Here is a 22,426-nt window from a genome sequence, read left to right as displayed (position 1 = left end):
CTTGGGGGGAGCTGGTGGGGTCGGCGCCCTCGATGGCTTCGGTGTGCGGGCTTCGATGTGCCCGTGTCCATTCGTTTCTCTGCATTCTGCAGCGTCTCTTCGTAGCGTGGCGCTGTGTGCGGCTCCGTCGACGTCGGCGTCTTCGCTCTCTTCGTCGGCGTCTTTGCTCTCTTCGGTCCCGCTGACTACGGGTGTCCTCTTCGGCGGTGCCCTCGGCTAGCCACTTGTGGTCCTGAGGTTGAATCGGCCTAGTCGAGCCGGACGTCCTGCCCGTCGGGTGCGGGTGCCTTCGTTCTCAACCTCCCCCGGTCCACGGAGAGTCCGTTGAGTGTCGTCTGAATGAGGCGACTCAGGATGCTACTGCCTTGCGCCAGTCCCGGCGTGCTCTCGGCGTGGCGGTGGTACCAGGCGTGGCGCGAGTGTACCGCCGCCTCCGTCCCGAGTGCGCGCACGATCTTCAGGGTGGAGGAGGGGGCCGGTGTGGTTCGCCAGATCCCCGGCTAGGCCTCCGCCCGCGCCTTCCCCGGCGGGATCTTCGGGTGTGCTCCCCCTTCAATAACTTGGTCAACAAACCCACAGTGCCTGTCGCAGCCCTTGCTTGTCTTCCTCTTCGGATGATGGTACAGCGCTTGCCAACCCTCCTGCTGCTCGCCTCGACCCCCGCGTCGGCGGACTGGGCGAAGGGCGGCTTCGCGACGCTGACGTTCGACACGTCGGACCCCGGCGCCGTCACCTACCGCCTCGCCTACGCGAGCTCCACGGGCGGCGCCGCCATCGCCCTGCCGTCCAACGCCCTCGCGACCGTGGGCCCGGCGGCGACGAGCTCCGGGACCGACGCGCTCGGCGCCTACGAGGCGCTGACCCTGCCCGTGGCCGGCGGCGCCCTCGCCGTCGCCTACTACGCGGCCGACGACGCGTTCGTGTGGACGCGCGCGCCCGCGAACGACTCCCTGCAGACGACCTGGCCGTCCTTCGACGAGGCCCAGGTCCCCGCCGCGTCGCGCTGCCTCTACTGGGGCGAGCACTTCTTCTTCCCCGGCGGCGAGCCCGGCTGCGACGGCCCCCAGGACGGGCCCCAGGTGCTCTTCGAGCCGCCGTCGAACGCGTCGATCCCGTCCGCGGCGCTCGTCGTCGCGCCGCTGGACCGCTTCACGACGACCTTCGCCGTGCACTGCGCCGCGCCCGGCTCGGCGCGGCGCGGCGCCCAGGATGGCAAACTCGCGGGCCTCGACGCCGCGCCCTGCCCGGCCGCGGCCGACGGCGTCGGCGTCGACGCGAGCGCCGCGCCGGGCGCCGCCAACGCCGCCGTCACGCTCGCGCGGCCCGGCGTCACGGCCGCGCTGCGGGCCTTCGGGGCGACGACGCGGCGCTTCCACAACGGCACGAAGCGCCGCGGCGAGGGCGTCGAGGGCCTCGCGTATTGGAACGACAACCAGGCCGGCTACTCCTGGTGGACCGTCGGCGACGACCAGACCGTCTTCGGCAACCCGGAGGCCATCTACGAGAAGCTCAAGGACGGCTACGAGGCCGCGGGCGTCCGCGTGCGATCCTGGGAGCCCGACAACAACTTCAACGTGTCGTATTTCGACCCGAAGAACTGGAAGGGCCTCGACCTCAAGCAGTTCAACGAGACCCTCTACCCGTCGGGCGGCGCGGGCTTCCTCGAGAAGATGTCCAAGGCGCGGCCCGAGGAGCCCGTGGCCATGACCTTTTACACGAACGGGTTCACGCCGGACTGCGCTCGCCAGGACGACTGGCGCATGGTCAAGTCGAACGGCGGCCTCGAGCCCCACCCGAACGAGAGCTTCGCGTTCCACGCCGACCTCCTCAAGTACCAGCGCGACGCCTTCGGGCTGGAGATGCTCTTCACGGACTTTCTGTGCTACCGCGGGCCGGGCATGGCGGCCTACGGCGACGTGCCCGCGGGCGAGGACGGCGAGCACCTCTGGCTCGCGGGCATCGCCGAGGCCGCGGCGTCCCTGGGCGTCGAGGTCCAGTTCTGCATGGCCCTGGCGCACCAGATCATGGCCACGGTGGAGTGGCCCGCGGTCACGAACGCGCGCGTCAACGGCGACGGCGGCCTCGCGGTTCAGGACCTGCCGCTGCCCGCGGCGCTCGCGGGGGCGCTGGGCCTGGGCTGGAGCAAGGACAACCTGCGGACGGCGGACCGGTGCTACGTGAACGCGACGGCGGCCGACGGGTCCCTCGTGTACGACTGCGCGAAGGACCTCAACAAGGGCGAACGCGTCAGCGGGTCCTTCGCGAACCAGCGCCAGCAGACCGTGCTCGCCGCGCTGAGCCTGGGACCCGTCGGCATCAGCGACCAGCTCAGCGCGCGGCCCGAGGACCCGGCCGCGGCGATCACGTCCAATATCGCTTTGGTCAACGCGACGTGCGCCGCGAACGGCAAGCTGCTGCAGCCGTCCTACCCGCTCGCGCCCGTCGAGCGCACGGTCATCGGCTCCGGCGGAGCGGGCGACTGCTTCACGGCGGCGACGCACCGCTCCTACACCTGGGGCTGCGGCGTCCACGTCTGGGCGACGCACGCGACGGTGTCGGGCGCCACGTTCTACGCCGCGTTCCCCTTCCTCGCGGGCAAGGCGTCGCCGTCGACGCAGAACCTGACGCTCTACCGCGCGGACCTCGAGTACCTCGTCGACGGCGCGAATCCCGACGGCGACTTTTCCGCGGTGCCCCGCGGGACGTTCGGTGACGCGACGCTCCCATCGGACTCCTACGTCGTCTGGCGGTCGAACTGGCTCGACTCCCAGAACGCGTCGGACCCCTGCGCGGGCGCGACGGGCCTCCGCGCGGCGTCGAAGACCGACGACGTCTTCTTCGACGGCGTCGAGGTCACCGCGAACCGCGACGACTACGTCCTCGTCAACGCGGCGCCCCTCCTCGGCACGGCGGCGCTCCTGGGCGAGGCGGGCAAGGTCGCGGCCGTGTCGACCTACCGCTTCGCGTCCATCGCCTCCGACGACGCGAAGATCACCGTCGGGCTCCGCGGCGACGCGGGCGAGCGCGTGACGCTGCTCTTCGCGTGGCACGCGAGCGAGGCGCCGGACTTCGCCTGCGCCGCCGTGTCCGCCACCATCGGCGCCGACGGCACGGGGACCGCGTCGTTCTCCGCCTAGAGGGAAGTAAGCGAGCTCGCAGTGGAGCTCCCTGAAGCCCCTGCTGAAGCCTCCTGACGGGCCTCACCTTCAACGAATTTCAGCCAAGGGATACTGCAGATTTTTCGTTCAGGGAGCAAGAGGTATGCACAAACAACCTTAACCACTGTCATGCTGATCTGAGATGGGTGCTCTGAGAATGGGGTGAGGTAGTGGTGGTGGTGGTGGGGGTGGTACCCCTGGGGCCGCTGGAGACCACTCGAATCCACCGGAAATATGCTTGTTTTGGCTCTATCGACCATTTTTGATCTCGAGCTCGAGCAAATTGGTGGTTTTGGCGCTCGATCATAAATTTCGACCGTGTGGAGGTCGTGGCCGAGCAGCCCTCCAGCTGCCGATCGGCCAGGACGGGTGGTTCACAGGCTTCGTTGACCCCATGTTGCAGCTGTTTTGACCACTCATTTTGAGCAAGTCGCGACTCTGGGGTAGTCAGTTAGTTCATGCTTGCAAGGGTTTTCTAAAACACGACTTTATTTTCAGGATCGACGAGCTACGCGACGTGGTGTCAATCGGCGCGCGCCGCCAGACCCCGCCGAGCGGTGCGCGAGCTGCGCAAAGACTCCGAGCATGGTCGCGACGCGCGGGCGCGGCCCAGAACGACCTTACGTCCCCGGATCGACCCCTGCGCTCGGCGGAGCGGTGCCGCTAGCTCGTCGATCCTGAAATAAAGTCGTATTTTACAAAACCCTACTAAGCATTATAGTGGTGCTTGGTGTCGTGGGGTGGTTCACTGCCTGCCTCTTGCCAGGGAGCCCAAAAGTGGGAGGGCGTGGCCGGCCGGCCCGGCTGTGAAGCCATGGCGACGGTCGCCGCGTCCGTGTCCATCGCGGCGTCGAGCTCCCTGGACAACCTGAGCGTCGGCGTCGGCTACTCGCTGAAGAGCGTGCGCATCGGCTGGTCCCGGAACCTGCTCGTGGCCGTGATCAACTCCACGGGCATGCTCGTGACCATGTGGGGCGGCAGCGAGCTGCGGCCCTACCTGCCGCCGGTGCTCGGCTCCTTCCTCGCCGGCTGCGTCTTCATCGCGCTGGGGCTCTGGGAGCTGCTGCGCCTCTGCAACGTCTACCGCATGCGGCGCGCGGCGCCGGGCGGCCGCGGCGGCGCCGTCGAGCTGAAGCGCGCGGCGCAGGAGACCAAGGAGGACGACGACGAGGCGCGGGGGCGGGCCCTCTCCGAGGACCTCGCGGCGCTCGCCGTCGTCGACGTCCCGGACGCCGCGCCGCCGCCGCCGCCGCGGCCGCCGCCGCCGCCGCCGCGCGCGGACTCGTGGCTCGCGGGGAGCTGCCTCCTGCCCGGGGACTGCGTCGTGCCGGACCGGGCCTCCCGGCCCGGCGGCGGCGGCCCCTTCGGCGAGACCGAGGACCACTGGGACCTCGTGGCCCGCGCGCGCGGCGGCGACGACGCGGCGGCGCCCGCGGCGCGGCCGGCCGCCGCGGACTCGCCGCCGGGCACGCCCTTCCACGGCTGGTTCACGAGGAAGTCGCTGGGCTCCGAGGTGAATCTCAACGCGCTCTGCGACGGCGCGCCGCCGCCGCCGCCGCCGCGGCGGGAGCTCGCGCGGCCGGGCCACCGGCCGACGATCCCGCGGCCGCGCGCGGACGACGACGACGACGTCGACGTCGAGGACCCGGAGCCCTGCGCGGCCGCCGCCGCGTTCGGCCGGCGGCCGCCGCTCATGCGGCGCATCTCCTACGTGGGCCTCGGCAAGACGCCGCCCCTCGTGCGCAACTTCCTGCTCATCTCGTCCGCGTGCCGCCGCTGCCGCCGGACCCGGCCGCCGGCCGCGGACGCGGAGGAGCAGGGCGACGTGCACCACATGGGCGCGTCCGAGGCCTTCGTCCTCGGCCTGGCGCTCACGCTCAGCAACATCGCCGCGGGCATCGCCGCGGGCATGGCGCGGCTGCCCATCCCGCTGACGGTCGCGGCGACGCTCGCGTGCAGCTTCGTCTTCATGCTCGCGGGGCAGCGCGCGGGCGGCGCCGTGCGCGACAACGCGCGGCGCCACTGCAGCTTCGGCCACGACGAGATCTCCGCCGCCTCGGCGCTCATCTTCATCGTCGTCGGCGTCCTATTTTTGCCCGTCGTCGGGGCCTAATTTATTTGTGAGCTTCAACATCGAGGGCACCGTTCGTTCATTGATGTACAGGCGGGGCAGCATGTGGCGCTTTGTCGTCGCCCTCTTGGTGGTTGCGCGCGTCGCGGGCCTCGCGCCGTGCTCGCTGCCCTTCGTCGTCGACGGCGAGCCCGTCGTCGTCCACTGCGGCGGCCCGCACGCCGTGCAGGAGGCCGTGCACGCCTTCGCGCGACAGGTCGGCGCGGCGTCCGTCGTCGCCTGCCCGAGCGACGACGCGCGCTGCGCGGCCATGCTCGCGGCGACGGGGCACGCGGCGCGTGGCGCGTGCGCGCCGGGCGCCGCGGCGTGCGCGAGGGCCGTCGCGGAGCACCGCGCGCTCGCCGCGCGGTGGCCTCCGCTCGCGCTCGCCGCGGACCCGTGCGGCGCGGCGCCGCCGGGCGGCGCGGCCGGGTCCGGAGTGCTCGTCGCGTCCATCTCCGACCGGCCGGACGTCGCGGCGATCGGCTGGGCGAGCTGGCGCGCCTACGCGGTACAACGCGGCTACGGGTTCTTTCCCGCGGACGCCGCGGGTCTCGCCGGCGCGGTCGTCGAGGAGCCCTACGGCGAGCTGACGGCGTCCCTGGCCTACTACCTCGCGTCGCGGAGCGGCCACTGGCTCAAGCTCTGGCTGCTCCGGCGGCTGTTGGACGTCGCGGACTGCTACGAGTTCGTCGTCGTCGTCGACGACGACGTCGTCGCGACGGACGCCGCGTACGACCTCGCGGCGGCGCTCGCGGACGTCCCGCCGGGCTACGTCGCCGCGGGCGCGGACCCGCTCTTGGATGGGTTCAACACGGGCGTCCTCGCGGCGCGGCGCGCGGGCTCGGCCGACGTCGCGCTCATCCTCGAGGCCGCGTGGCTCGAGCCGTTCCGCGGCGGCGGCGACGCCTGCTGGCTCGGGGCCTGCGCGCACTGGGACCAGGCGGCCCTCGCGTCCGTCCACGGGCGGCTCGCCGGCGCCGGCGGCGCCGTCGTCGTGCTGCCGTATCGGGCGCTGCAGTCGTTCTGGAACGCGCGCGCCCGTGTGCGGTTGATTCGGGACGTCCCGACCAAACTTTGAAATGCTCTCGCTCGGTCACATCGACGTCGTGTTGGCTGATGTTTGGACGAATCGATCGTTCTCTTCGAGTTTGCGAAGCGCAGCCGAAGAACTCGCGTCAAAACCGTCGCACATTGAAGTCGGGTTGAAGATTCGAGTCGCGCGCAGGCGCACACGTGCGCGCCGGATTTCTTCGACGCGAACTGCGACGTGGCGCGCAAGTCGCTGGCCTGGCGGCCCGGCGACTTCGCGGCCCACGTCTCCGGCGGGGACGCGGCGGACCGGGCGCCCCGCGTGCGCCTGTTCCTCGAGTACGCGGCGGCCGGCGACGCGGAAGGATCGCCCAAGCTCACGCTCGCGGCGCGGCGGCACGCGCTCCTCGAGACCGTGCTGCGGTCCCGGGCCTGCGGCCGCGACCGCATCGCGGATCCGAAGCGGCGCGCCGTCGACGAGATCTGCGCGGCCTTTCACTTCGACGAGTCCGTGCGGCGCGTCACGATGCGGGGCACCGTGCTCTGGCCCACGGACCAGCTAGAGGCCGCGGTCCTGGACCTCTTCGACAACGCGACGGCGGCGGCGGCCTTCGCGGCGACGGTCCTCGCGACGCTCGCCGACGCGCCCGAGCTGCGCGAGCAGGTCGCGCGGGACGGCGTCCTGTAAAACATCAAAATGTCGTGCATGTTTGCCTCACCATCGTCTCACGACTTCAACAAGCTCTGCTGCCCCGACTGCCTGATGTGCCTCCAAAACGAAGCCCTTCGAACCCGACGTCGGTGCACGCCGGGAGCAAGTCCGTGCTAGGCGTCATGGTGGACCTCCAGCGTGCGATGATGGCAGCGCTCTGCATCACGTGCTACGCGATGGTCGCAGCGCTCGCGCCGCCGCTCGCCGAGGAGCTCGCGCGCGTGCGCGAGCGGCGGCGGATGAGGAGCGCCGGCCTGGCGGCCGGCGGCGGGCTCGTCGGCGCGGCGTCCCTGCTGCTCGCGCCGCAGCACCCGGAGGCGGCGGCGGCGGCCGCGGCGGCCGCCGCCGCGCTCGGCCGCGACTCGATCGCGTGGGCGCTCGCGGCGCCGCCGGAGACGCCGCCGCTCGGCGAGGCGGCGCTCGCCGTCCGCGCCGCGGGCGCCAAAGGCGACGGTCTCTTCGCCGCGGCGGCGATCGAAAAGGACACCTACCTGTTGGACTACGTCGGCGAGGTCATCGACGAGGCCGAGCTCTACGCGCGCTACGGCGACCCGGAGGACCCGCGCGCGGCCGTCGGCGGCGCGTACGTCTTCGAGCTCGGCGACGACGCGTTCGTCGACGGCGCGGACCCGGACCGATCCAACCTCGCGCGCTACTTGAACCACGCGCCGGCCGGGGCCGCCAACGTGCGCCGCGAGCGGCTCGGCGGCCCGCTGCGCCTGCCGGGGACGCGGTGCGACCGCGGCGTCCGCTTCTTCGCCGCGCGCGACGTCGCGGTCGGCGAGGAGCTGTGCTTCGACTACGGCGCGGACTACTGGCGCGGCAAGGCGGCGCCGTCGTAAGGTGCTTTACGCCACGCCCGACGGCGCCGCGCAGTGCGGCTTGTGCTGGGGCCAGTGCTTCCGCTGGCACTTGCGGGAGCAGTAGTGGACGGCCTTGCACCGGCCGCAGGCGAGGAGGTTCGGCTCCTTGGTCTCCGGCGCGCGCCGGCACGCCGCGCAGGCCGCGCCGCAGGCGCCCGGCCGGCGCTCGAGCGCGGCGACGACCGCGCCGTGGCCCAGCGCCGCGGCGAGGTCCTTGAGCGTGCCCGAGCCGCCCGCGTCGCGCCGGTCCGCGTCGTCGCCGAGCGCCAGGAGCCGGTCGACGACGTCCGCGCGGCCGCCGTGCACCGCGCACTGCAGCGCCGTGTACCCCAACCGGTTCGGCTCCGCGAGCAGGCCGACGCCGCCGCGCTTCACGAGCGCCGCGGCGATGGCCAGGCTCCGCGCCGACGCGTTCGCCGCGCAGCAGGCGTGGAGCGGCGTGTCGCCGAGTACGTCCCGCGCGTCGAGGCGCGCGCCCGCGTCGACGAGGAATTGGACGACGAGCGCGTGGTCCGGCAGCGCGCGCGCCATCGCCCGCTGCTGCAACTCGTCCAGGGGCCAGGCGTCGGAGCCCGGGAGGCACTTGGCGCCGGCGATGGCCGCGTGGAGCGGCGGCTTGCGCAGCGACGACTCGCGGCGCTCGAGTAAGGACCGGAGCCACGCCGCGTCGCCCCCGGGCGCGGTCGCGGACGCCAGGGTCGCCACGACCTCCCGCGCGTCGCCCCAGGCGCAGCACTTGAAGAAGTGCGTGTAGCGCGCGGGCCGCGCGAAGGGCTGGAACGTGCCGCCCGCGGCGCAGTACGCCGCGAGGAGCGCGCCGGGCGACCCGGGGAACGACGGCAGCGGGCGCTGGTCGCCGTCGCCGTGGCGGTCCGCGACGCTCTTTACGACGTCGCAGGACCGGGCGAGCGCCGGGTGCTCGACGTCGAGGGACTCGAGGGTCGCGCCGAGCTGCTCCTCCTTCAAGTTCGCCGCGAGGTCGCTCACGTCGTCGTCCTCGGACACGGTGGACGCGACGTCCTCCTGGCGCGCCGCCAGGGTCCGGGCGAGCGTCTTCGCGAGCTGGTCGGCGGTGGGATTGGGGGAGCTTGCGGCTCCCGGCGCGTCGGAGACCATCGCCTCGATGGGAGAAGGTGACCGTGAAGTTTTGCTGCTACCATGCAGCCCCTGTCGCGCGCGACTCGATCTGTTCCCTTCGGCGGGTCGCGCTGCTCGCCTACCTGCACCGCTTTGCATTGCCATGGCCTCCGAGATCAGCAGCGACGACTTCCGCGGCGTGCTCGACCGTCTGATCGCGCGCGAGCGTCCGCTGAACCGGGCCGAGGTCGCGCATTGGCAGAGCACGGGCGACTACCTTTCCAAGTACCGCGGCGACGAGGACGTGCAACTCGGCGGCGTCGCGGCGCTCCTGGAGAGCGCCGCGTGGTACGCCGACGACGGCCAATCCAACCGCGCGCTCCTGACGCTCGTCGTCGCGAAGCAGCTCCTCCGCGGCTGCGGCGCCGACGCGTGGCTCCGCGAGCCGTCGCGCGCGCTGCTCGTCGCCGCGCTGGAGCGCGTCGCGCCGCGCCACGAGATCGCCGCGCACGAGCGGCCCCTGGCGGCGCCGGCGGCCGTCGCGCTCATCGAGGCGCTCGGCGCGTACCTCGCGCGGCTCCGCGCGGAGGGCGCCGAGGGCGTCGCGGAGCTCCGCCGCGCCGCGGCCGCCGCCGGCCCGTCCTAAGCTTGCGGCGCCTAGAGGCTCACGAAATACTTGAAGCTCACGTGCATCTTGCCGAATGGTGAACTGGCCACATGTTGAACCTCCGAATTACGTCCCCTTCGTCGAGAACAGGTGGGGCGCGAGCCTCGGGAGCGCGGCGGCGTCGACGGCGAGGACGCCGCGGACGAAGAGCTTCGTCGTGAGGACGGAGGACGTGTAGACGAGCGCGTCCGGCGGCGGGTTCCGGCCGTGGAGGACGGACGTCGGGTGGACGAAGACGTCGACCTTCTGGCGCGCGGCGCGGAAGCACCGGCGGTGCGGGTCCCGGAGCGCCGCGTGGCAGCTGCAGAGCGCGCCCGCGAGGCAGTCGAGCGTCGCCGCGCGCCGCGCGTCCGCGTCCGCGGCGGCGTCGCGGGAGAACGCGCCGTCGGGGAAGAGCCCCGCGAGCTGGGCGCGGACGCGGAAGGCCGTGTGCATGGCCGTCGCGGACACGTAGCGCCTGCGGCACCAGGCGCCCCGGTTCGCCGGCGTCGACTCCCGCGCGCACGCGTCGTAGGCGTTCCGCGCCGTGAGGAGGTCGCCCGAGACGTCCTCGAAGGCGTCGCGCGCGCGGATGGCGTCGTCGGCCTCCTCGGACCGGGACGGCGTCGCGAAGACGCCGTGGTCCGACGCCGCGACGACCGCGACGATCGTCAGCACGGCGTCCGCGCCCGGCGCGTAGCGGTCGTCCTCCGCGGCGCCGTCGAGCGCCTTGGCGAGGACGGGCACGAGCGGCAGTTTCGCGAGGCGCGCGCCGCGGGCCGTTAACGTTCCGGCGTCGTCGAGGGCGCCGACGGCGTGGAGCGTCTCGAGCGCGCGGAGCAGCGCGGCCCTGGGCGGGCGCGACACGTAGTCGAAGGTCTCCGGCCGGTCGACGCCGAGGGCCTTGAGCTGGAGGACGACGGCCGCGAGGTCGCAGCGCAGGATCTCCGGCGTCACGTCGTCGGCGAGCGCCGCCCAGGACGCCTCCGGGTAGAGGCGGTAGCAGCGGCCGGGCGCCTCGCGGCCCGCGCGGCCCGCGCGCTGCCGCGCCTGGGCCTTGGACGTCGGCGCCAGCTTGAGGGACTCGAAGCCCGTGGTCGACGTCGCGCGGGCCTTGACGAGGCCCGGGTCGACGACGTGGCGCACGCCGCCGATGGTCACGGACGTCTCCGCGATCGTCGTCGCGACGACGAACTTCCGCCGGCCCGGCGCCGGCGCGAAGGCGCGGAGCTGGTCCTCGCGGGGCAGCGCGCCGTAGAGCGGGACGACGAGGGACGGCGCCGCCCCGCGGAGCGCGTCGTCGAGGATGTGGACGAGCTCGCGGATCTCCTGCTCGCCGGGCATGAACACCAGAACGTCGCCGCCGCACGCCGGGTCGCCGTGGAGCTGGAGGCAGCAGGCGACGGCGGCCTCGGCGTAGTCGTCGACGGCCGCCGCCGTGTAGAAGACGTCGACGGGATGGGCCCGCCCGGGCACGCGGACGACGGCCGCGTCGTCGAAGAAGCCGGAGAAGGCGGCGACGTCGAGCGTCGCGGACATGAGGAGGACCCGCAGGGGCCTCGGCGACGCGCGCCGCGCCCGGGCCGCGCGCCGCACGAGGCCGCAGAGCACGTCCGTGTGCAGCGCGCGCTCGTGGGCCTCGTCGACGACGACGCACGCGTAGTCGGACAGCCGAGGGTCCCGGAGGCACTCGCGGATCACCTGTGTGGAAATCAACCGCTGGTTTGGGACGTCCCGACCAAACTTTGAAGTTCTCTCGCTCGGCCAAATCGAAGTCGATCCGGCTGATTTTTGGACGAATCGATCGCTCTCGTCGAGTTCTCGAAGCAGAGCCGAAGAGTCTGGTCCAAACCGTTCGATTACGCTCACATTGAAGTCGGGTTGAAGATTTGATTTCCACACGGCGGACCACGAGGCCGTCCGTCGCGAATTTGACGGCCGTCGCGGGCGACACCCGGCGCTCGAAGCGCATGGCGTAGCCCACGGCCTCGCCGACGGCGCAGCCCCGCTCGTCGGCGACGCGCTGGCAGACCGTGAGCACCGCGACGCGCCGCGGCTGCGTGACGCAGACGCGCGCGCCCCGCGCGCCGGAGCCGAGGCCGGCCTCGACGAGGAACCGCGGCACCTGCGTCGACTTGCCGCTGCCCGTCTCGCCGACGAGGAGCACCGTCGCGTGCGCCTTGACCGCCGCGAGGATCTCGTCGCGCGCGGCGAGCACGGGCAGCGACGGGTCCACGGCGACGCCCCGCGCCGTGCGCGGCACGAGGTTCGCGAAGACCTCCTTCGGCTTCTTCTTTTTGGCCTTCGGTAGCGTCGTCGTTGGCGCCCGCTTCGACGCCATTGCTGGCCGTGGGCGCGCGCGACGCGTTGCGGCAGCGCGCGTCAAGCACCTGGGAGAGGCATCGCTTGGTGGCAAGCTCTGCTCTCAGGTCGGGGGGTGTTGCCGGCATAGTGCAGCGCGCGCCACCGCTGCCACCGCTCCTCGGCGGTCGCTTGATTTTAGCCATCCGGGCGTTCCCGAAGGCTACACCCCTGAAGCGTCCCGAAACCAAGGGGCGCATACAACGGCGTCGATGGCGCCGAGATCAGTGGTGCCGGATTTGTCCGTAAACGTACGTGGGACCACAGTGGACGAACAGGCCCGCGACGACGTAGGGCGGCTACCGCTCGTAGGCGACGCCGAAGGTCCCGCCGGTGCCGCGGGCCGCGCGGGCGTAGGCCGCGTCGCGGGCCCGCTGCGCGGCCGCGAAATTTATTGCCACAAGTTTTTCGACTTAACATTTGGGGCTTGGCCGCCCACGCGCCCCTAGACCGAGAATTTAACGGCGCGGTGGTCCGACGCGTCGTCGTCTCGGCAGTCCGCGTCGTCGCCGTCGCCGCCGCGGTGGAGGAGGCTGGCGACGGCCTGGCGGTCGCGGCGCGCGTCCGCGCGGCTCTCGTCCGCGAGGCGCCGGAGCCGCTGGTAGATGAGCGGCGCGCGCTTCGCGAGGCCCCGGGGGCACTCGAGGCTCGCGAGGTAGGCGGACTGCACGGCGGCGACGTAGGGCGCCGCGACGAGCGCGCCCGCGACGCGCGCGCACAGGGCGACGGCGAGCGCGACGCCGACGGGCCGCGCGGCGACGAGCAGCGCGACGGCCGCGAGCGCGTCCGCGGCCGCGCCCGCGGCGTCCCGGAACCCCGGCGCGGCGTCGTCGTCGTCGCGGAGCGCGGCCCGGGCGCCGCCCGCGCCGAGGACGCCGTCGACGGCGACGGCCGACGCGCGGAACGCCTTGTGGTGGACGGCGACCTGTGTGGAAATCAAATCTTCAACCCGACTTCAATGTGCGCGTAATCGAACGGTTTGGACGCAAGGCTTTCTGCTGTGCTTCGAGAACTCGACGAGAGCGATCGATCCGTCCAAAAATCAGCCGAATCGACTTCGATTTGACCGAGATGGAGAGTTCTGAAGTTTGGTTGGGATAACCCAGCTCAGTGTTTGATTTCCACGCAGACGGCGACGTGCGCGACGCCGAGGTCCGTCGCCGCGTTCGCGAGGCTCGCGAGCCGCGCGGCGCCGCGCTCGCGGCCCGTGAGCGCCGCCGCGAGGGGCGCCGCGTCGCGCCGCCGGCGGCCCAGGAGCCACCGCGCGGCGGCCGCGGCCGGGAGCGCGACGGCGGCCTGTGCGAGGCTCCCGAGCGACGTCGACAGCAGGCGGAAGCCGCCGAGCTCGCTCGCCGGGGCCGCGTCCGCGGACGCGTAGGCGCGGAGCTCCGCGCCGCAGGCCGCCGCGAAGGCGAGCAGCCGCAGGACGCCGCAGAGCCAGGCCGCGGCGACCGCCGCGCCGAGCGACGGCAGCGACGGCGCCGCGGCCGCGACCGCGAGGCCGACCGCGCCGGCCTGGGCCGCCGCGGCGCCGCGACGAGTGCGGCCCGCGGCCATGGCCCGCACGGCGCCCGCGAAGGCCTCGTTGCTCCGGACGCGGCGGCGCCGCGCCGCGGGCGCCGCCGCCGACGCGACGAGGCCGCACGCGAGGCCGCCCCAGGCGAAGGCCGCGGCCTCGTCGGACCGCGCGGACGCGCCGCGGAGGGCGCAGGCGCCGGCGACGGCGAGCCGCGCGAGGCACGCGGCGAGCGCGGCGCTCGCGAGCGGCGCGCCGCGCGCCCAGGCTCTCACGGCCAGGCCCTCGACGGCCGCCGCCGACGCCGCCAGGGCGACGCACGCCGCCGCGCGGTCGAGCGGCGGCGGCTCGTAGGCGAGGCACGCCACCCCCAGGACCAGGGCGAACCCGAAGAGCCGCGCCCAGCCGCGGTCGCGCGCGGTCTTGGGCGCGCGGGGCCGCGCGGGCACGCCGCGGAGCACGAGGCCCGACACGCGCGTGCCCGGCCGGACGTCGCGCGGGCGGCCCGCGGGGTCCGACGCGTCCAGGGCGAAGACGTCGTCGCTCGACAACCGCATCATCGGCTTGAACGGCGTCTTCGGGGACGCGGCGGGGCTCGGGTGCTGGTCCACGTCCTGGGGACTCACGGTGCGCAGCTTCTCCCGGAACTCGTCCTTCGTCGAGTCGGCGCTCACCATCTCGAGCAACTCCTCGTTCATCGACTTCTGCCGCCGGTGCGACGTACCGACCGGCGGACAGTCGTCGACGTCGGGCGACTCGACTATCATGATCTCCACTTGGTCCAGTGTGGTCCACTGTGGACCAGATGGGACAGCATCCACAGCTCGCTGAACGCTTGCGGCAAGAGCTCTCGACGCCCGAGGACGAGGCGGCGCCATCGCAAGGAAGAAGCACCGGAAGCAGAAGGAGTCGACGCCCGACGACGACGACGAGAAGAAGCGGCGGCGGCGCGAGCGGAGCGGAAGCATGCGCCATCGAAGACGACCCCTCTTGTTCGCCCTCGTCGTCGCGTCGACACGCTCCGACGACGCCACGCGACGCTACGTCGACGCCTGGCTCAGCCCGAGCGCCGATAGGTGCGGCTCGAAGCACTGCGGCTGGATGGCGGCCTTCGGACCCATCGACGTCGCCTGCGCCTTCGACGTCGAGGCGGGCCTCGCGCGCGACGGGTCCGCGTCGCCCCGAGCGCCGGAGCTCGCGATCGCCTTCGCCGACGACTCGCAGCTCACCGCGTCCCCCCGCGACCACAGTTCTCGTCGGTTCCGCCGCCGGCCCGCGGTCTGCGAGCACCGGCGGTCGAGAACGCCCGAGGGCCCGGCGCTCGTCATGGTCGCGAACGGCGCGGACTACCTGTTCCGCCTCTGGCCGCTCTTCCTCCACAAGCTCGCGTACGCGCGCGCCGCGGGCCTGCGGCCCTTCCTGTGGATCGGCGAACTGCCGCCGACGCTCGGACGCGCGACGAAGCCGACGTGCCTCGCGAGCGCCGAGGCCGGCCGCGTCCCCCGGCGCCTCGGCGACTCGTTCTACGACGGCCGCGTGGACCGGGGCGACGTCGGCCTCGTGAGCAACCACTACATCAAGATGCCCGCGGCGCTGGCGGTCCTCGCGGATCCGACGGTCGACGGCGTGTATTTCGTCGACCTCGACGCCGCGGCACCGCGGCCGTGGGACCCGGCGCCGCTCGCGTCGCCGGGGACCGACGTCGCGTTCCACGTCGAGAAGTCCTTCTTCTGGCGCGCGAGCGGGAGCCGCTACTACGCGCGGAGCACCGCCTTCGCCGTGGATTTCCTCGCGCGCTGGTTCGACAACCGCTGCTCCTTCAAGGACCAGTACAGCCTCTGGCACACGATCTTGGAGGTCGCCGGCGAGGCCGGCTGCGTCGCCTACGACGGCGAGCTCTGGCGCGATCTCACGTACTGGGAGGCGAAGAAGCTCACGTTCGCCGCGGCGCGCGGCCGGTTCCCGGGCGCGCTCGACCTCGCCTGCGGGTCCGCCTGTCCCCTCGCGGCGCAGTTCGACGGGTGCAACCGGTTCGACCTCCTCGGCGACCTCGTCCACGCGACGATCCCGGGCAACGCGACGCGGCTCCGCGAGTTCCGCTACGTCGACGGCGCCGGCGCCGTCGCGGCCCTCGGCGTCGCCGACGGCGCGCCGGGCCTCTCCGACGCCGGCTTCCTCGATAGCCTCGGCCTAGGCTAATTAGTCGCCGCCGCCGTCGTCGACGTCGCGCAGGGCGAAGACGTCCTCGAGGTAGGCGCGCTGCGCGTCCGCGTCCGCGCCCGCGCCCGGGAGGGGCTCGTCCGGGAGGGGCTCGTCCGCGAGGGACGGCGGCGGCGCCGCGTCCGCGACCTCGACGCCCTCGAAGTGGTCCCGCAGCACGCCCTCGAGCGCCGCGCGGTCGTCGTCGCCGCCGAGCGTCGTGACGACGCCGCGGGCCGCCTGGCCCACGCGGCCGCACCTCCCCGCGACGTGCGCGTAGGTCGCCGCGGCGTCGCGGCCGTCGCCCGGCGGCGCGCCGACGGCGTAGACGTGGGACACGTTGGGGAAGTCGAGGCCCCGCGCGGCCGAAGGCACCGTCACGAGCAGCGTCGCCGCGTTGACGGCCGCGACGGCCGCGAAGTCGTCGCCCGACTCGGCGCCCGCGCGGCCGAAGGACGCCGCGGCCTCGAGGGGCGCGCCGCCCGTCTCCGGCAGCAGCGCCGCCACGGCGTGGGCGCCCCAGAGCGCCGTGCGCAGTGGGTCCGCGAGCGCGCGCGCGCCGGCCTCGTCGCGCGCGAAGACGACGGCGCGCGGCCGCGGCGGCGGCGACCCCGCCGCCTCCCAGTCCGCCAGGTCCCGCCGGAGGGACCGCGCGAGCACGAGGGGGAGCCGGTAGTCTTCCACGCCCATGAAGCGGTGGTCGAGGCTCGCCGGCGCCGCGAGCTTCGCCGTTTCGCGCGCCGCGCGCGTCGACGGCCGCGACGGGGCCGCCGCGCGCGAGCGCGGCGGCCTCGCTGCCGTCGAGCGACGCGCCCACGAGCAGGCGCGCGGCGCCCGGCGGGTCGCCGAGCCGGTCGAGCACGTCGCGCGCCTCGCGGGCGATCGCGTCGGCCTCGTCGACGGCGACGAGGCGCAGCGCGCTCGCGTCGAAGAGGTCCGGCGCGTCCTCGAGCGCCTGGGCAGCAAAAGGGTGATTCAACGTCGCTTCAACGTGAGTGTTCCGCGCGCTCGCGTTCCGGAAAAAGCATCCACGCTTCGAGACCGTTCCGAGAGATGATCGCTCGTCCAAAAATCAGCCGAAACGAGTGGAAAACGGCCGAGATATGAGCCTTTGAAGTTGGGAATTTCGCTCTCTTTTGCTGCCCTGTCGAGCGCGTCCAGCAGCGTCCGCGCGTCGGCGACGAGCACGTCGCAGTCCTCGAGGTCGTCGAACTGGGTCTCGTCGACGGGCCGCACGCGGCCCTCGTCGAAGACGAGGCCGTCCGCGAGCGCGCGCTTGTACGCGCCGTCCCTCCGGCTCCGCGCGGCGCGGACCGCGCGCTCCGCGTCGCCGTCGGACGCGAGCGCGACGACGCGCGCGCCCTTGGGGCCCTCGTAGGCGAACAGCGACGCCTTGTCGCCGGGGAAGTAGGAGCCCTTGTTGCGGTTCGTGCCGCCGACCAAACTGAACGTCGCCGTCGCCAGCTGCACCGCGAGCGCCCGACTCGGCGCGAGGACGAGCGCGAGCGGCGCGCCGCGCCGCGGGCCGAACTGGGGCGGCCGGCTCGGCGGCGACACCTGCGCCGACGTCCAGAGCGCCGGCGAGAAGGCCGCCATCGCCGCCGCGGGCGTGAGCAGGCCGAGGTTTGAACTCGCCTCGAGCTGGCGCCGCTCGCGGCGCATCATCTCGCCCTCCACGGCGCCGAGCAGGGGCACGAGGAAGGCCAGGGTCTTGCCGCTGCCCGTCGGCGCCGCGATGACGCAGTCGCCGCCGTTGCCGGCGACCTCGCGGACGGCCGCGGCCTGGACGGGCGTCGGGAACCGCATGCCCAAGTCCCTCAGCCGCCGCTGGAGCCACCGCGGCGCGCCCTCCTGCTCCCAGTCGCCCGCCTGCGGCGCCGCCGCGGCCGCGCCGCCCCGCAAAGCGTCGAGCCGCTTCTTGCAGCTCGACGCCTCCCGGAAGTCCTCGCGGGCGACGGCGGCGTTGAGCGCCGTCATGAGCACGTTCACGTCCGTCTCGTCGTCGTAGGTCTTGGAGCGCACGACGAGGGTCTGGGAGCGCGCGCTGCGCGGGACCACGAACGACGACGCCACGGACAGAAGGCACGCGACAGCGCATAACTTGGCCATGCTTCGCCGATGCAATCGAAGCATGGCGCGCGCGCGGCGCGCGCGTTGCTCGAGCGTTCAAGATGCCGAGATGATTTTTTTATGTGAGTGTGGAGTTGAGGAATATCGATGCATTGGAGGCTTCAGCTTTCACCTCTCTGCAGCCCGCGAATATGGTCGCAAAGTAGCCCTTGCGCGATGGCCGCCGTCGTCGCGAAGAAGTCCCCGCCGCGGCGCACCTTCGTCGGCGACGAGCTCCTGCTCCGGCTGAAATTCTTCGCGTCGCGCCGCACCTACGGCGTGCCGCAGGTCGTCGACGGCCGCCTCGCCCTCGACGTGGGGCTCACGGACGAGCATTTGGACGAGGTCGTGCCCTTCGCCGGGTCGGACCGCTACCACGACGTCATCAATGGCCTCGACGTGACCTGCGTCGCCATCCATCGCGACGGCGCGGCGCGCGCCGTGGCGCTCGCGAGGCGGGGCAGCCGCTGGGTCGCGACTCTCGACGTCGCCGGCGTCGCGGAGGTCCGCGCGGCGGCGTCGGGCGCTCACCTGCGCGCGCTCGACGTGCTCCCGACGGCCCTCGAGGTCGGCGAGGCGACAGCCGCCGTCCGCGACGTGGCGCTCGGCGGCCTGCGGCTCCGCGTCGCCGAGGTCTACGGCTTCGGCGTGTCGCGCTTCGTCTGGAACGGCGGCGTCGTCCTCGCCGCGTACCTGGGCGACGCGAAGAAGCGGAAGGGCCTCGCGGGGCGGAGCCTCGTGGACCTCGGCAGCGGCACGGGCGTCGTCGCCCTCGCGGCGTCGGCGCTCGGCGCCGAGGTCGTCGCCACGGATCGCGGCGACGCGCTCGCGGGCCTCGCGGACCTCGCGACGCGGGCGCCGGGCGTCGCCGTCGAGGCGCTGGACTTTGGCGACGCGCCGGGCCCGCTCGTCGCCGCCGCGGCGCCGACGATCGCCTGCGCGGCGGACGTGCTCTACCCGGGCTACGACTTCGACGTCGTCCCGCTGCTCTGGCGGACGCTCGCGGCGCTGCCGTCCGTCGACGAGTTCTACCTCGCCTTCTCCCACCGCGACGAGAACTCGACGCCCGTGACCCAGCTCCTCATGGACTGCCTCCGGCCCCAGTTCCCGACCATCTCCGTCTGCTACCGCGTCGAGAACCTCGTCGGCCACCACTCCGTCATCCGCTTTAAGAAGTAGGAGCCTGCCACTACTGGAGGCCCGCCCACATGCCGCGGCTCGGGAGGAGCGCGACGGACGCCGGCGACGCGCGCGGGTGGGCCCGCCAGTGGCCCGCGCGGCACTCGTCGTCGAGCTGCCGGTAGCCCCAGTCCGCGGTGAGGTGCACGACGCGCAGGTCGAGGCTCGCCCCGTCGGCCGGCGCCGGCGGCGGCGCCGGCGCCTCGTCGGCCGCGGGCTTCCGCCGCCGGAACAGGCCCCGGAAGCGGTTCGCGTAGGACACGCGGGGCCGCGCGGGCGCGGCGAAGCGGGCCACGAAGAGGTCCGGCGCCGCGGCGACGACGCGGCCGCCCGGCCGCGCGAGCGCCTGCGCGTCGCTCCGCGACTTGGCGAGCGCGAAGATCGCGTCGTTGTCCCAGGGCGCGAAGCCGCCCTGGACGCTCTCGTAGGTCGCGCCCGCGCGCCGCGACCGGCTCGCGAGGGCCGCGTCCTCGGGCTTGGGCGCGCCGCAGGGCTTGTTGAGCACCAAGCCCACGGACCCCCGGTCGTCGTGCTCGACGAGCAGCACGACGCACTGGAACCAGAAGCTCGACGGTTCCAGGTCCGGCGCGTTCGTCGAGCTCAGGAGCAGGCCCGGCCGCAGCGCCGGGTCCGGCGTCGACCGCGGGTCCGCCCGCGAGAGGAACGACAATAAGCCCGACGCCTTCTTCGGCGGCGGCGGCGGGCCGAGGCCGACGAAGGGCTGGCGGCACACCGTGCAGGCCTCGACCTTCCAGGAGCCCGCCGAGGCGCGCCACTCGTCGATGCAGGCGCGGTGGACGTATCGCGCGGATCCCTTGCAGCCGCAGGGGGCGACGAGGTTCTCCCGGTCGTCGGGCTCGAGGCAGATGCGGCAGACGGGCAGGTCCATGGGATGATTTGGTGCTTGTCGCTGGTCACGAACGCGTTCTTAGCACTCCCGGGCAGCTATGTGAGAGTCTTTCTCGGATTTTTTCGCTGGCTATGGGCGCGTCTGGCACTCCAGGGCTGCCATCTCCTGAATCTGTGAGAGCAGTCGAGTCAATATGCAATGATGCCGCAGTATCCGCCTGCGGCCGCAGCAGAGTTCGAACGAGGCGAGCGCTCCTGAGCGTCGAGAACCTGCGGCAACGATGGCCGCCGTCCACTGGCGCCTCCCGCGCCTGTGAGACCCCTCTGAGCCTCCCGTCCCCCGCGGTTCCTCCCGGGCCCCCTACGTTTAGAGACGCGTCAAGGCAACGATGGCCCTCGTCGTCGCACCGCCGCCGACGCTCACCGCCGTCGCCTGGCAGCAGTCCGACGACCGCGAGGCCACCTACGACAAGCTCGTCGCCATCCTCAGCGAGGCGCCGTCGGAGACCTGCAGCCTTCTCAGCTACGAGCAGGACTCGGAGCCGGAGGAGCGCCTCGCCGCCGAGGCCGCCGAGGCGCGCGCCCTCGAGGCCTACGCGCCCTGCCTCGTCGGCGCCGCGCTGCGGGATCTGCGGGACGCCGGCGCCGCGCACGCGGCCCGGCGCCGCGGCGCCGCGCGCGCGCTCGCGGCGGCGTGCCGCGTCGCCGGCGCGCGGCCCGGGCTCGCGGCCGCGCTGCGGCGCGCGGGCCTCGGGCGGAGCGCGGCGTCGCGCGCGGCGCTCAACTGCGCCGGCGCGGCCCTGCGCTACGGCGACGGCGCGGCGCTCGCGGCCGCGCTCGAGATCCGCGCGCGCTGCGGCCCCGGCCGCGAGCCCCCCGACTACGCCGGGCGCTGGTGCGGCGTCGCGCTGGCGGCGCTGCGCCTCGGCGGCGACCGGTCGCTCGAGACCATGGCCCTGCGGGCCCTGGCGGCCGTGGGCCGCGGCTGCGCGACGGACGGCGCGGCCGCGGCCGCGTGCCGGGCGTCGGGCGCGTGCGGCGGCGACCCGGCGGCGCCGACGCCCGCGCCGGGCGCGTCCCAGACGCAGCCCGACGACGACTCGCACTGGGACGTCGCGCTGCTGAACCGCCTGGGCGCGCCCTGCGCGGAGGCGCGCGCGCTCGCCGTGGAGGCGCTCCGCGCGTTCGCGCCGGTCGTCGCCCGCGCGCGGCCGCTCGCGGCGGCCGTCGCCGCGCGGACGCTGCCGGCCGCGCTCCTCCCCGCGTGGCGGGCCTGGCTCGCCGAGGCCCACGCGCCCGCGCCCGGCGACTCCGGCGGCGCGGTCGCGCGGCGGTCCGCGGTCGCGGCCGCGGCGGTCTGCGACGCGGCGGCCGCGGCGCTAAACGCGTGCGACCCGCTGCCCGTGTTCCGCGACCGCGTCGACGTCGCCACGGGCCTCGTGAAGATCCTCTCCAAGTGCAAGACGGCCGTGCAGCGCTACGCCGCCCACGACGACACGGCGCCCGGCGACGACGCGGCCGCCGCGTGCCTCGGTTCGTTCTTCGGCGCCTGGGCCGCCGTCTACGCCTGCATGCGCGCGAGCGACGCGCCGCGCCGCGCCAAGTTCCTCAAGTCCCAGGGGGCCATGATCGCCAAGCCCTACAAGGCGTGCTTCGCCGGCGTGCCGGGCGTGCGCGAGGCCGTGCTCGTGCTCGTCGGAGACGCGGCCGCCGCGGGCCGCCTCGGCGCCGTGCTCGGGAGCTTCGGCGGCGCGGGCGTCGTCGAGGCCTGCGCGCGCGGCGCGCCGCCGGGCGCCCTCGACGGCGCCCTCGACGCCTTCGCGGCCGCGCCGGAGCTCGACGTCGCGTCGGCGCTCGCGGTCGTCGGCGCGCGCGCGGCCGCGGCGCCGCTCGGCGCGGCCGCGGCCGCCGCGTTCCAGCGCGTCCTCGACCGCGACGTCGACGGCGCGGCCCTCGACGCCGCGCGGGCGCTGGCCCTGGCGCCGCGCGCCGAGGACGACGACGGCCTCTTCGACGCGTTCGTCCGCGCGAGGTACGGCGCGCCCGAGGACCTCCGGGCGCTCGCGACCGAGGCGCGCGCCGCGAAGCTCGGCGCGTGCCTCGAGGCCGAGCTCTTGGAGCCCGCGCTCGCCGGCGCCCGGGGCCTCGAGCCGGACCTGCTCCTCGCGTTCTGGACCGCGGCGACGCGCGGCCGGCGCGCCGACGCGCCGTCCGCGGCGCTCCTCGCCTGGCCCGCGCTCCACGCGCTCGCCATCAAGGACGGCGCCTGGCTCGACGCGTCCATGTCGCGCCAGCGGCTCGACGAGCTCGCGCGGCTCGCGGCGGACGCGGCGAGCGCGCCCGAGCTGCTCCTCGACGAGCTCGACGCGCGCCACGCCGCCGCCGGGGACGCGGACCTCAAGCAGCGCCCGCGGCTCGCGGCCGTCGCCGCGGGCCTCGCGACGCCCCTCGCGGACGCCGCGGGCGCCGACGGGCTGCCCGCGGCGGCCCGCGTCTGCGCGCGCGCGTTCCTCGACGGCGCGGACGTCGACGCGCTCGCGCGCGCGCTCGCGGACCTCGCGGGCCCCGACGGCGCCGTCGCCGCGTGCGCCGCGCTCGCGCCGGCGGCGGCGCGG

General features: G+C 74.0%; 5 protein-coding genes across 5 annotated transcripts in view; 2 read left to right on the top strand and 3 right to left on the bottom strand.

The window, feature by feature from the left end:
- Nucleotides 1-3,972: 3,972 nt before the first annotated feature.
- Nucleotides 3,973-6,349, top strand: AURANDRAFT_61893 (hypothetical protein; the record flags this gene model as incomplete). The annotated part of the gene is made up of 2 exons (XM_009035631.1): nucleotides 3,973-5,241; nucleotides 5,297-6,349. The coding sequence occupies 2 exons, from the start codon at nucleotides 3,973-3,975 to the stop codon at nucleotides 6,347-6,349; spliced, it is 2,322 nt and encodes a 773-aa protein (XP_009033879.1).
- A 3,336-nt stretch (nucleotides 6,350-9,685) lies between these two features.
- On the bottom strand, nucleotides 9,686-11,939 carry AURANDRAFT_20948 (hypothetical protein; the record flags this gene model as incomplete). The annotated part of the gene is made up of 2 exons (XM_009035562.1): nucleotides 9,686-11,299; nucleotides 11,511-11,939. 2 exons carry the CDS (start codon nucleotides 11,937-11,939, stop codon nucleotides 9,686-9,688), a joined length of 2,043 nt encoding a protein of 680 aa, XP_009033810.1.
- Nucleotides 11,940-12,404: 465 nt separating this feature from the next.
- AURANDRAFT_70947 (hypothetical protein) lies at nucleotides 12,405-14,284 on the bottom strand (the record flags this gene model as incomplete). Its single annotated transcript, XM_009035561.1, has 2 exons — nucleotides 12,405-12,884; nucleotides 13,091-14,284. Coding segments are annotated over 2 exons (1,661 nt in total), but the record flags the coding sequence as incomplete, so codon positions are not given.
- Nucleotides 14,285-15,660: 1,376 nt separating this feature from the next.
- Nucleotides 15,661-17,821, bottom strand: AURANDRAFT_70946 (expressed protein; the record flags this gene model as incomplete). The annotated part of the gene is made up of 3 exons (XM_009035560.1): nucleotides 15,661-16,397; nucleotides 16,438-16,629; nucleotides 16,758-17,821. 3 exons carry the CDS (start codon nucleotides 17,805-17,807, stop codon nucleotides 15,675-15,677), a joined length of 1,965 nt encoding a protein of 654 aa, XP_009033808.1.
- Nucleotides 17,822-20,066: 2,245 nt separating this feature from the next.
- The window catches only part of AURANDRAFT_70945 (hypothetical protein), a gene marked incomplete at both ends in the record, with an annotated part of 3,116 nt that continues 756 nt past the window's right edge, over nucleotides 20,067-22,426 (top strand). Inside the window, one exon of the mRNA XM_009035632.1 lies at nucleotides 20,067-22,387. Within this exon, the coding sequence (XP_009033880.1) occupies nucleotides 20,201-22,387 (2,187 nt within the window). The remainder of the gene's footprint in view (nucleotides 22,388-22,426) is intronic.

Source organism: Aureococcus anophagefferens (assembly GCF_000186865.1).
Source record: "Aureococcus anophagefferens unplaced genomic scaffold AURANscaffold_3, whole genome shotgun sequence".
NCBI classification, from domain to species: domain Eukaryota; class Pelagophyceae; order Pelagomonadales; family Pelagomonadaceae; genus Aureococcus; species Aureococcus anophagefferens.
The sequence above is the reverse complement of the archived record's forward strand: the minus strand, read 5'-3'. Positions and strand labels throughout refer to the sequence as shown.